Here is a 14,622-nt window from a genome sequence, read left to right on the forward strand (position 1 = left end):
AAATGTACTGACTGAGACCAGCAAAACTTAAACATCTGTTTTAGTAATGCTGCTTTTCAAAAACCTCTACACTCAAATAACTTGTTATTGAGTCTTATTTGGAACTTAACAGGAAGATAAACTAGTTTTCTCAATGTGTACCTCAACTTTTCCTTACCATCCAAAAACAATTGGATATAACTGGCTGCATGCCAATAAGTTCTTCTGCTACCTGGTCCTACAAAATATCAATTATAAAATATGAAGTGATATGTGCATGGGACTTATATGGTTAAAAGACTCGTTTCTCTGAATAAGAATTAGGAAGATTGAGAAAAGATAAAGATCACTAATTTGTCTCAATTATTCATATTTCTTTTTTCTTTAGACAACTTTTAACAAAAAATCATGAAAAAGGATAAATGGATCTCCTAAATAACAGATCAAGCGTTTCAGAGTTCGTTCTTCTGGGACTTTCCAGTTCTCAAGACATTCAGATAATCTTCTTCGCAATCTTCTTCCTTGTCTACATAGGCATTGTAGTAGGAAACTTCCTCATTGTAATCTCTGTGATATTTGATAGCCATCTTCACTCCCCTATGTATTTCTTTCTTGCAAATTTATCATTTTTTGACTTATGTCTCTCTTCTGTGGCAACACCAAAAGTGATTGCAGACTTTCTTAGAAAACACAAAACCATCTCCTTCTGGGGCTGCATGGCACAAATGTTTTTTATGCACTTCTTTGGAGGTGGAGAGATGTCTCTTCTGATAGGTATGGCCATAGACAGGTATGTTGCAATATGCAAACCCTTGCATTACAAGACCATCATGAATCACAAGGTACTCATTATATTACTTCTACTCTCTTGGACAGTTGGATTCATTCACACCACAAGCCAAATGATTTTCACAGTTGGTTTACCTTTTTGTGATGACAATGTCGTGGACAGCATTTTTTGTGACCTTCCTCTGGTCATCAAACTTGCTTGTACTGACACATACAACTTAGAGCTCTTGGTGATTGCAAATAGTGGACTCCTGTCCCTAATATGCTTTGTTCTCTTGCTCATGTCCTACATTGTCATGCTGGTCACTATCTGGAAACACTCCTCCAGTGCATCCTCCAAGGCTCTGTCCACACTATCTGCTCACATCACTGTGGTCACTCTATTTTTTGGCCCAGCTACATTCATCTATGCTTTCCCATTCAATAGTTATTCAGTAGATAAATTCCTTTCAGTGTTTTATTCTATAATCACTCCCCTACTTAATCCAATTATTTATACCTTGAGAAACCAGGAAATGAAGGCAGCCATTAAGAGACTGTTTAACCAGCGTATCGGATCTTGGTTGACCTCCTAAATATTTGTAACTTTTTTGTTTCCACTTATATTTTGGGATTTTGAGTATTTTATTTAAAGAACAAAATTCAAAAATGATAATAATATTTTCCTCAAAGTTAAGGAATTCTTAATTTACTGTTTAAAATTCTAATAAAAATACACATAGTAAAGAGCTAATATATAATTATTCATATAATTATTTTATACTTTCCTACATTTTTTTGGTTTTTGGACTACACCTAGCAGTGGTCAGTTCATACTCCTGCTTCTACACTCATGGGTCACTCCTGGTGGGCTTGAGGGACTATATTTGGTTCCAGGGATCAAACTCCGGTCTGCCATGTACACTGCAAGCATTCTATCCACTGTACTATATCTCCAATTCTTGTGTTATAATTAAAACTTTTCTTCAGATTTATAGAATCAGCAATATTATTTTAAGATTATAATGTAAAATGTTTGTAACACAGAATTAATATAAAAATATTTATGTATTAATTTTGTACTTCCTTATCTGAAAATTCAGGGAAATAACTATGATAAATGTTTCAAATACATAATGTATTTTCAGAAAAATATTATAAGTTTCAATATATAAGCATAGAAAATAGTCAAGGTAGCAACTATATGATTTTGCTTTAATTTTTTTTATTTTTTAAGTTATATGCAGTTAGTTGCTGTTAAAGTATTGTATGTCAAAATTACATAGTCTTCATGGCTGATTTATCATTTAAATGAGGATTAGAAAAATGTGTTCACCTCAATAGGCCTTACTAAATGTTAGAAATATAAAAATAAACATAGCAAAATTTTATGAGTAATTGTAGGGCAGTAGGGTGTTTGCTTTGCACGCAGACAGCCTGGCCGAGCTGGGTTTGATTTCTCCACCCCTCTCAGAGAGCTGAGCAAGCAACCGAGGGTATCTCGCCTCAATGGCAGAGCCTGGCAAGCTACCCGTGATGGACTCGATATGCCAAACACAGTAACATGAAGTCCTAAAATGGAGACATTACTGGGCCCGCTCGAGCAAATCGATGAACAATGGGAGGACAGTGTTTGCTTTTATGAGTAATAAAAGGATTATAAGATTAATAGCAAATGAAATACTAAATAAATAAAACTACAGAAACACTTAGTATATCTTGCTACAGCAAAAACATGAAACGTTTAATATCTGGGTTGGGGGTGATTTATTTAATCTTTTGGTTTGGTTCAGTTTTCATTACCAAGAATTGGGGGAGAGGGTTGAGTTACTGTGATTAGTGTGTGTGTGTTTCTTTATGTGTAGATATGTGTATATGTGTTTTGTAGTGCTAGGAATCAAACCTAAGATCTTACATATATAAGATATGCACTTTATCACTGAGCTGTTATCTCTGGTGCCTCAGTTATTAAATTGAAATTTATTTATTTATGTAACATTTTAAAAGTAGTTTCTAGAGCCAAGCACTTTTTCAACAATATGCTTATTTATTAATTTATGATTTGGTCCCTACCTAATGAGAATAACAAGGGAGAAAGATCAATACTAGAAGTGATGGTCTTAGTGGACTATTCCACAAACAAGACATTTATACCAATACTCTATAAAATTTAAAAAGTGAAACAACTATGAAAAGAAAAATTTTCAGTAGAATGATCAGTAGTTAGGTATGTGCATCTGTATAGATATCATGAGCAAAGAGCTTACTCATTCTAGAAGTAGACCCTTTTGATGGAGATTGATGAGTAAAAACGAAAAATATCTTGAACCAGAGAGATAGTATAATGGGTAGGATGTTTACCTTGAATGAGGTGGACCAGGGTGCAATCCCCAGCAAATAATATGGTCCTCCAGGCCCACCAGGAGTGGGCTGAAGTCAGAGCCAGAAGTAAGCCCGAAGTACTGCCACATAAGTACCGCCACAAGACTTTATAGAAAAAAATTTGACTAGAGAATTATGGTGGAGTAGGTTCCTTTTTATTGCCTATTTAAAAAACCCATGAAAGAATTTGAGTGTGAGAGATATAGAATTTCATACATATTTCAACTTTAGTATACTCTGTCTTCTTAGAAAATAAACTGTAGCAATTATGACAGCAAAGGAATAGTTAGTAAGTTATTTAAGTTAGACCACATATTATATTTCTACATTATATACTAAAGAATATTCTTTTGTTTGTTTGCTTTTGGTTGCTGACCAAGCCTGGCTGTGCTCAGGGCTTAATTCCTGACTCTGAACTCAGGTATCAGTCCTAGCAGGCTCAGAGGACCATGTGGGGTGCTGAGAATTGAATCCAGGGTAGCCACATGCAAGGCAAGCACCCTACCAATTCCACTATGATTCCAGCCCATATTCTCCTTTCTTATAAATATATTCTAACAGTTACACAACACTAAAATCACCCTGTCATGTATTTCTCAGAACAAATTTTAAACATTTTTCCATGGTACTTGTATGAATGTCAGTGGTAGCATTAATTACTATTATCTTTATTAAATTTGACGAATGAGAGACTAATAAAGAGACTAATCTGCTTTCAATGTCATAGAAAATTTTCACGGCATTTTATAGAAAATGATTGCGGTACATATATTACCCTTTCATCTAATGATTTTCAAGGTTAACAGTACATGAAAAAATCATGAAGATATTATGCATATAAATTAACACATTTGCTGGCTCAATTTATTGCTTTGTCATAAAAGTTTGTCCAAGAATTATGATCATGGCTATCCTTTTACATAGCTAGATAACACACCAGGAAATTTTACATAATGTCAAAGATTTGGCAAAATTCTAAATCTTCACAATAGCTGAGTCAAATTTCACTTATTTGTCACTAGGCAAAAAAGGCTCAAATATGGTTACACTTTCCCCTCTGTTTCTCTGTTTCTCTTGTTCTGTCACCTATTATCCTTCTTTCTATATTCTCTTCTCTCTCACTCTCCTCTACTCTTTTTTCTGATAAATTTTCCTTTCATTTTCCTTCCTCTCAAATAGTCCCGGACTTGGTTAAGTAAAATGATTCTCCATGTTAAGGGCAGCTCTCTGGGCTAAAAGCCACCAAGAAAACCAGAAAACATATTTATACTATGCCAACTTTTCTAACTGATAAATTTGTTAATAACATTTTCAGATATTAATAGTAATAAGATTCTTTTGTAAGAAAAATGATATTAGGCCAGGCAGTACAACTCAGAAATATAGATAATGACATTTAAAAAATATTTGCACTGTTCTTATAATGTCCTGAGCTTTATTATTGGCTACAAAGGCAACTTAATTTAAAACACATAAATAACTTTTAGATGAAAAAATTATAAAGTGGTTCATATATCCTACATTTATTGTTAGATACTGCAATAATCACTGCATGGCGAAAATAAAATGTTTTCTACTATGATCTGGCACAATACAAAGTTGTCCATTCTTAAACACTATTATCTGGTATAGTACTTGAAGTTCAAACAAGGAGGATTAGACAAATAAAAGAAATAAATATAATCCAAATTGCAAGAGAAAAAGAAGTGCCATTTTTTCAAAATTGACATAATATACTTAGAAAATCCTAAAAATTCCACTGAAACTTTATTAGAGACTAAAAGTGAATATAGTAGTATGAGAGGCTACAAAATTAATGCACAGAGTTCTTAAATTTCTGAATAGAATGATATAGAGGAGAAGTAACTTTTTAAAACTACCCACTTATAACTACATCAAGAAATATTGGCAGGAGAGTACAGTGGGTTAGGGTGCTTGTCTTGTACCAAGCTGATCCTGGTTTGATCTCCACATCCCATATGGTTCTTCAAACTTGCAGAACCAGAAGTAATCCCTGAGCATGGCCAAGTGTGGCCCAGAAATCACTAATAATAATGATACAATAATAGTGATGATAATAGCAGCAAATACAGGGACCAGACAGCACAGTGATCTAGGTGCTTGCCTTGCATGAAGTTGATCTACGTCCAATCCCTAGTATCTCAGATGGTTCTCCTATTAACACTAGGAGTGATCCTTGAGCACCAAAAATAAAGAAATAAATACACTAATGAATAAAGTTAACAAACAGGTAAAAACTTGTTTATTTAAATATATAAGACAACTGCTAAATGATATAGAAGATACAAAGAAACAAAATGCTGTGCTACATTCATAGATTAGATTAATTGGCATTGCTAATATAACCATTCTGGGAAAAGTAATACTTTATTTTTGGTAAATCTTTATTCAGAGTTACAGAAGCATTTTTCAGGAAAGTTGTACAAATATTACTGAAATTTGAATTGACATAAATAACCACCAAATCCAAACAATATTAAAATCAATTACAAGCAGAACTATAGTACACAGCAACTCTGAACTATACCACAAATAAAAATAGTATGCTAAGTGATTAAAAATAGACATATGGGGTCTGGAGTAATAGTACAGAGGTTAAGACACTTGCCTTGCACACAGCCAACACAGGTTGGATCCCCAGTACCCCATACTGGTCCCCTAAGCACACCCTGAGAACAGAGCCAAAATAAACACTAAGCACTATTGGGTGTGGACCCCAAACAGAATGGAAATTTCTCAAACTGTTGAAAATAGACCTACCATATGGTGTAGTTGATTCACTTTTTGCTCTCTAAAGACTATAAAAACACAAATCAAAAAAAGTTATACATACCCCTATGTTTATTCTAGGTTATTTACAATAGTTGAAATATTGAAAGAAACTAAATGGCCAATAATGGATGGTTACATTAAAATATATAATACCAATATACAACAGAATACTAGTCCTTTACGAAAAATTATTAAATATTACCTTCTGTAACACTATGGCTAGAATTGGTAAGTGTTGTGCTAAAATCCAAATAAGTAATAAATAGAGACACAATTATCATAAGATCTCACTCATATGTGTGATGAAAAGAAATCAAGCAAGGGAACAGACAAAGACAAACCAAAATAAACACTTGGATTCTCACCACAGAATTGAGGTTACAGTGCAAGCAGAGGAAAACAAAGAATAAAAAGGCACAATATATTTTGGTGGTGGCATACTGTCTTTTGACAAAAGGGGTGGTATGGTAAAATATACTTAGAGAAATGTGAAAATTTAATCTTGAAATAAATATAGTATTGTAAACCAATATTGTCACAGCAACTTGTGCAAATACATATATATATACACAAAATGCAATTACCAAACTGATTTTTCTATTCAAAGCATTAATATTCTAAAAACAGTACTGTAAATCAATAATGAATCAAATTTGATTTTAAAAGTAAATAGAAAAATGTTTAATTTGAAAAATATTATTTTGAATTTTAATAAAAGTATGATTTTAAATATATTAAAAAATTTAAATATATTTACAACAAATATCAAGCAAAAGTTAAGGTTAAAGGGAGAACAAATTAGCAAAATAAATGCTGAAAGTAGACTACAGACCAAAGATGATTGTCACTCAATGACTCTTTTGCAAACCACAGCACCCAAAAGGAGAGAGAGAACAAAAGGGAATGCCCTGCCACAGGGGTGCGGTGGGATAGGGAGGTGGGGGGTGGGAGGGATGTTGGGAGCATTGGAGGTGGGGAATGGGCACTGGTGGAGGGATGGGTACTCAATCATTGTATAACTGAAGCCCAAGCACAAAAATTTGTAAGTCTACAACTGTACCTCATGGTGTTGCACTAATAAAAATTTTTTTAAAATCCTACTATTTGAAATACACCAAAAATACTTAACATACAACAGTAAAAAAATAAAAAAACCAAACATTCCTGAAGATTTGCAAAGATCTTAAAAGACCCCTCAACAAAGATACATATACATAAATCATCATGATTATGCATTATGCAACAACAAAGTTTGACTACACAATGATTTGGAAAGCCAAAATTCAGAACACTGAATTCTGGCAAGAATATAAAGTAACTAGAAATCTCTTTTTCCCTCCCCTTATTTTTTAAATTAAATCACCATGAAATACAATTACAAAGCTTTCATTTTTGAGTTTCAGTCATACAATGATCAAACACCCATCTCTCCAACAGTGTACATTTTCCACCACCAACATCCTCAGTATCCCCCACCTCATCCCAGCCCTCCCCTTGCCTCTATGGCAGATGATTTTCCACATACTCTCTCTCTACTTTGGGGCATTATGGTTTGCAATATAGATACTGAGAGGCTATCACATTTGGTCCTCTATCTACTTTCAGCACTCATAACCATCCCAAACGGTCTTTCCAACCATCATTGATTTAGTGATCCCTTCTCTACTCCAGCTGCCTTCTCCTTCAGCTCCTGAGACAGGCTTCCAACTGCGGATCAATATTCCTGGCCCTTGTGTCTACTGTCCTTGGGTGTCAGTCTCATATTATGTTGTTCTATATTCCACATTCTATGCCTGTCCCTTTCTTTCTGACTCATTTCACTTAACATAATATTCTCCATGACCATTCACTTAAAGGCAAATTTCATGACTTCATCTTTCCTAACAGCTGCATAGTATTCCATTGTGTAGATGTACCAAAGTTTCCTTAACCAGTTCTCTATTCTTGTGCACTTGGGCTGTTTTCATATTCTATTGTGAACAATCCTGCAATGAACATACAGGTGTAAATATCATTTCTACTGTGCTTTTTTGCACCCTCAGGATATATAGAAATCTCATTTTAATGGTAATGAAATTTGTTACAGACACTTTAGGTGACATTTTGGCATATTTTAAATTAAAGTATGTATTGATTATATAGTAAGAACAGTTCTCAATTTCTTTTGCCTTTGGGCATTTGTTATTCTCCTACTATGTTTATTTATATTCCACATATGAGAGAAATAATCCTATGTCTGTCTTTCTCCTTCTGTCCTTTAAAAAATCCCATTATGATTCTCCTAGCTCATATTTGTCTTGAAAAAATATATGCTTACTGGTTCAGCCCTTCTGGAAAACAGTATGGACGATTCTCAAAAAATTAGAAATTGAGCTCCCATTTGACCCAGCAATACCACTCCTGGGAATATATCCCAGTGAGGCAAAAATGTATAGTCGAAGTGACATCTGCACTTGTTTGTTCATTGCAGCACTCTTTACAATAGCCAGAAACTGGAAGAAACCTGAATGCCCAAGAACAGATGACTGGTTAAAGAAACTTTGGTACATCTACACAATGGAGTACTATGTAGCTGTTAGAAAAGATGAAGTCATGAAATTTACATACAAGTGGTACAATATGGAAAGTATCATGCTAAGCGAAATGAGTCAGAAAGAGAGGGATAGACATAGAAAGATTGCATTCATCTGGGGGATATAAAGTAACAAAGTATGAGATTAATACCCAAGAATAGCTGAGATCAGCACCAGGAGGATTACTCCATAACTTAGAGGCCAGCCGGGTATCCTAGAGGAAAGGGCAGTTCAGATAGAGAAGGGAGCACCAAATAAAGGATGTTTTGAGGATCCTCCCAGGAGGGGAGATGCATGTCGAAAGTAGACTATGGACTGAACATGTTTGCCACTCAATGCCTCTTTTGCAGACCACAACACCCAAAAGGAGAGAGAGAACACAGGGGATTGCCCTGCCACAGAGACAGGGGGGATGGGGGGATGGGGGTGGGAGGGATATTATCCATGGTGGTGGAAAATGGGCACTGGTGGAGGGATGGGTATCTGATCATTGTATAATTGAAACCAAAGCACAAAAAATTGTAAATCTACAACTTTAAAAAATAAAATAAAATAAAGGGGGAAAAAAAATTTAAAAAAAAAATATATGCTTAAACTATAAAACTCACTTCTCATATCAGGTATTTTAGTAAGGTTTTTATTCATTCCTTACAGAAGAGTCTTTTACCAAGATTAGATACACTTGTTCATATTAATTCATCAAAATAATCTTTCATTGTTGCCTTACAAGCGGCCAATATGGCCGACCCGAGTTCGATTCCTCCGCCCCTCTCGGAGAGCCCGGCAAGCTACCGAGAGTATTCGATATGCCAGACACAGTAACACCAAAGTCTCCAATGGAGACGTTACTGGCCCCGCTTGAGCAAATCGACGATCAACGGGAGGGCCTTTACCTTTACCTTACATTGAGTTATAATTTTTAGTAAAATTAATTACCTTTTATTGACATAGACAATTACTATACTATACTCTTACTATATAACAAATTATGCTGGCTATATTTAAATACATTAAAAAACAATGCTGACAAACAATTACTCACAGAATTTTACAGAGTTCTCATTAGTAATGGTTCAAATTTGGAAACAACCAAGGTGTCAATCAGTAAGTTTATGGATATGTACCTTTGGTACATCCAAGCAATAGAATGCTATACAGTTCCGAAAAAGTATTATCAAGTCATAAAAGATCTGAGGAAAATACAAATATACATTCCTAAGTGAAATGAAGAATTCTAAAAAGGCTACAATAGGTGCATAATTATATGAAATTCTTTGAAAAATTATGAAGATGAAAAATATGCATTAGGTGCCAGAGGTTAAGGAAAGAAAGCAAAATATCTAGGGCTATGAAACTACTATATGTAACACTATTGTGATGAATGAATGCATTTGATGATATAGTAATCCAAACCCACAGAATGTACAATATCAAGAATAAACTTACATACAAACTATGGGCTTTGTTGACAAGTCTGTGTAGTGTGTGTCCATCAATCATAACAAATTTATGACTCCAGTGTGAGATGTTGACAACAGAGAGGCTATTCATATGTGAGTCACAACCTACAGAAGAAAACCATCTGCTTAATATTACCTTAATATAAACCTAAAGTTGCTAAAAAATTATTGTAATAGAAGAAAAAGAAAAATTATTAAAACTAAAAAAGAGGAGATATTACAAGTGTTAAGATGTTTGCCTTGCATGCAGTTATAACTAGTTAGATCCCTGGCACCACATACTGTATCCCAAATCACCATGAGTGATTTCTGAACACAGCCTGTAAGCCCTGAGCACTGCCAGGTATTTCACCAAAATAAAACAAAAACCTAAAACCAAAACTTCCTTTCTATACATTTAAATGACAAAGGAAATATTAAAGTATTAATAAAATCACTATTATTAAATATGTGGTGGTAGTAATAAAATGTGGTGGTAGTAATAAAATGTGGTGGTAGTAATAAAATTACTATTATTAAATAATGGTGATTCAAAATATTATCTCAAATCATTAATGAAGAAATTACAGATTATTTGTATTTTAAAAAGTAAAAAACTTTATTTGGTAAAAATCTATAATTAGAATAATATAAAATGAATATTTATAGTTTTTAGATATAACAATTATGAATGTTTACTATAAGAAATAAGCTAAAAAAGAATAAACATTATGAAATAATTATATATTTTACCTTTAGCAACATTATTCCATACCCTCCTGAGTATTTCCCATTGTCATTAAGTTTTTGTAAGTTTCATGGATGAGAGTAGTAATCTGTTTTCTGTAATTTCAAAAGTCTATTTTAATAAACCCAATTACATTTTCACTACCAATCTCTGAGGAATCTAATAACGATCAGATGAGTTTCCACCTGTATGCCTATCAAGGGATATATTTATATACTGTTGTCTTTTGAAGTTCAGAGAAGAAAACAAAATCACTGGATGATGAAGATTAGATGTCCAGGATTTCATATTGATGTCACTCTTGAAGCCCAAGTATAGTCTGGTAGGTTACATAATTATGATGCCATTATCGTTAAAAAATATATCTATGACAATGTTTTCTTTTGCAATAATAAATGTGTACACCACAATAAAATTCAAACAAAAATAATAGGGGAGATCTAAATGGGGAAATTAAACTGAGATAAATTTGATATTACCATAACTAGAAAAACAAAAAGTATATAACACTGAAAATTGGGGATGAATATAAGTCAGTCAGAAATCTAACTAAAATATTACACTTATTCTTAGTAAAAAACAGATCTAAGTATGTCTAGATTGTGTGGCAATAATCATCAGATTGAATTATCTTTATGGAATTACTGCATTATACAAATAAGTTTGCTTAATCGTTTTTAGGAATTCACTTGTATAATTCTACATCCCAATGTTATCCTACACACTTGTATTTTGAAGATAGATTATTATTAACACTGCAAAAATAAAATATTTAAACCATAGGTTGGAAAATAATAGAATGTCATTATTAATTAAAATACGTATGTACTTATTAAACTTATTAGAATTGACAGAGAGGAAGATATGAGAATCTTTAGTTTTTACAAGACCAAAGTCTGAAAACAGTCAAGCATTTAAAAGATTCACTCAGCTGTAACAATATTAAGAAATATTACGGTATTGGGAGTCCAATTTTGCTAAAAGCATTTTCAATTGAAATATTTTTTCATATACATTATAGAAAGATAAAAAGTTCAGGGAATATTATTGCTAATATAAAATTATCAATGCTTTGGTAAGATAATGAAGCATAAGGAGAAATAAGGACTCACATAAAAGAATGCAAACCAGCAAAGATTTTTATTTCCTATTTTGCTGCTATGAATGATATAATTAAACATAATGGTTAGATTATTGCCCACATATGATAAAAAGGTGTGTCAATAGTGATAGTAACTATACATGGGGGTAAAAAATATATAATTTTAAATGTTCATTTTGGTAGCTAAGTGTTTTGTGCTTTGATAATGTAAAGTGTGCTTAAAAGGTTAAAATGTATTCTCCAAGTAAATTGTTGACAGATTTATATACTATTTTCTTCTCTGATAGCTTCTGCTGACTGAAAAAAAACAAAAGTGAAAAAGACAGAAAAAAGTTAAAAACCTGGAAAAGCCCTTTAAATACAGAGATAAAATCAGCCAACCAAGAGGAGCAGAAATAGAAATATTTTTGTCGAATATGCACGGGCCTTCCTTTTAAGTGTGAGTGCTTATTTTTTCATTTAATTTATTTTTAACTGAACCTACATTAGTCCATAATAAAATATACATGCAATTTCTTTGTTTGATGAAGCCAATGTTTAAATAAACCTAATTAAAACTAGGTTTTAAGAAGATGTAGAAGCTTTGCAGAGAAATCATGATCTGAACAACAATAGGAAAACTGTTTTTTCCACCGTATGATGCCTCAACAGGTTCATCATCCTTGGTAGTATGCCAAAATACCTGGCAACAGCTATTGCAAACAAACATTAATGACTAGTTTTTTAAGAACCAATAATTGATTGTCACTGTCCTCTCGTTGTTCATTGATTTGCTTGAGAGGGCCCAGTAACACTGTGAGACTTGTTACTGTGTTTGGCATATCGAATACATTATGGGTAGCTTGCCAGGCTCTCCGAGAGGGGCTGAGGAATCGAACTCTGGTCGGCCATGTTGGCTGCGTGCAAGGCAAACACCCTACCCACTGTGCTATAAATATTACCAATTAAAACCAGGAAATACATATTGTTTTCATACTAAACAATATAAATCCCCAATATACTTTAAACTGAATTCAGTCATTTAAAAGCACTACATTTAAAAGCATTACCTTTACTAGTCACTAATTTCCTATGGTCCACTGTCAAAAGCACAAAGAATATTGTTAATGATATAGAGCTTATATTGTTAATGATACAGGGACCAATAAGTTCAAACTTCCTGCTCTGGAAGAAATAACTATTTAGAAGAGGTAGAGAACCACTTGAAGCATGTAATAAAGATAAAGAGTCAGACTTTCAAAAAGGAAAAGACATCTCCAAGCAGAAAAGCAAGTGTGGATACTGTGAAGTGATACTTCAGGCCTTGGCCCTGAAGATAGATCTTTAAGGAGGTTGGGTCAAAGGTTAGGACAGATGGTTAGGCACGCCTTGCACACAGTAGCCTTGGGTTCTATCCATGGTCTCCTGAGCTCTGCCAGGAGTGATCCTGAGCACAGAGCCAGAAGGAAGCCCTGAGGACTAATGTGTGTGGCTCAAAAACAGCCCGAGGGGAGTGGGGAAAGAAAGAGAGAGGTAAAAGGGGAGAAAGAAGAAAGAAGGAGAGGGCGGTGGGGAGGGAGGGATTGTACATAAGGAAGAAAGATTATTCTGAGATTTTATAGAAAGGAGAGAAAAGAAATTCATACCTACTAAATCCTTATCCTTTGAATATTGCCAAAGTAAATCCACCAAAGGATTTTGAGAATGATAGGAACAGATTCAGTGCATTTTTAAATGTATGATGTTAGTCTAGCCTCAATGAACAATAAATTGTAACAAAAAGTGAAAGCAGAGAGAACAGTAATTGGCTGATTCAGAAAATAAGTATTTATTAAATAATGCAGTAAATTTAAAGAAATATTATAAAGATGCCTTCTTAAAGCTAATATAAAAATTATGCAAAACCTTGAAATAATCTATTTAAGGTATTATACTTTATAAAAAATCTAATTTAAATATCAAATTCACAAGGGCTGAAATGTGTCTCAGTGACAAAGCCTGCTTTTCATGTATGAGGCACTGACTTTAATTATTGGTTCTTTTCCCCCAAATCAAATTCATATATTTTTTCCTCTTTTTTTTTTTTTTTTGCTTTTTGGGTAACACCCGACGATGCACAGGGGTTACTCCTGGCTCAGGAATTACTCCTGGCCATGCTCAAGGACTCTGGGAATCGAACCCGTGTTGGCAGCATGCAAGGCAAACACTCTACACTCTGTGATATCACTTAAGACCCCATATTTTACCTCTTTTCTTCTTTCTTCTGCCTTTGCTTTGGAACCACACTGGCAGTGCTTAGAGCTTACTCGTGGCTCTGAGCTCAGGGATCACCCCTAGCAGTGCTCAGGGTACTGGGAATCAAAACCTGGTTAGCCACGTAAGGCAAGTGCCTTACTAACAGTACTATATCTCTGGTCTTCTGGCCTTTTTTTCCCCCCTTCATTCTATTATTTTAAATTCATTAAAACACCATAATTTAAAAAGTTAATCACATTTAAGTTTTATACATACTATGCTCCACCACCAGTGTCTTCTTCCCTCCAAGCAGGCTTTCCAAGTTCCCTTCCATGCAAACCCACCCCTATCCCTCAACCTGCTACTTTGGCAGGCACACTTTTTATTCTGAATGTTGAAGTTTGGGTCTCTTGCTTTCAATGTTGTTGACTCTGTGGTTTAGACAGTTAGCTATACACCGTTATACCACTAATGTCTCTGGCTTTTATTGTGCCTTTTAAAGTATATTTTCCTACTTAAATTTTACTCTAGATTACGCACTCATAAAATTCTAGTTATTCTGAAAACTTCAATGGTTACCATCCTAACCAATTGCTTTGGACAAAGTAGTCCAGCCATCCAATA

At 33.9% G+C, this 14,622-nt stretch overlaps 1 protein-coding gene across 1 annotated transcript; it reads left to right on the forward strand.

Annotated features, from left to right (window-relative positions):
* The first annotated feature begins 401 nt into the window (after window positions 1-401).
* LOC130041705 (olfactory receptor 4K13-like) lies at window positions 402-1,343 on the forward strand. The gene has a single exon (XM_056133950.1). The coding sequence runs from the start codon at window positions 402-404 to the stop codon at window positions 1,341-1,343; it is 942 nt and encodes a 313-aa protein (XP_055989925.1).
* The last annotated feature ends 13,279 nt before the right edge of the window (window positions 1,344-14,622 follow it).

This window comes from Sorex fumeus, unplaced genomic scaffold, assembly GCF_029834395.1.
Source record: "Sorex fumeus unplaced genomic scaffold, SorFum_2.1 ptg000098l, whole genome shotgun sequence".
Lineage (NCBI taxonomy): Eukaryota > Metazoa > Chordata > Mammalia > Eulipotyphla > Soricidae > Sorex > Sorex fumeus.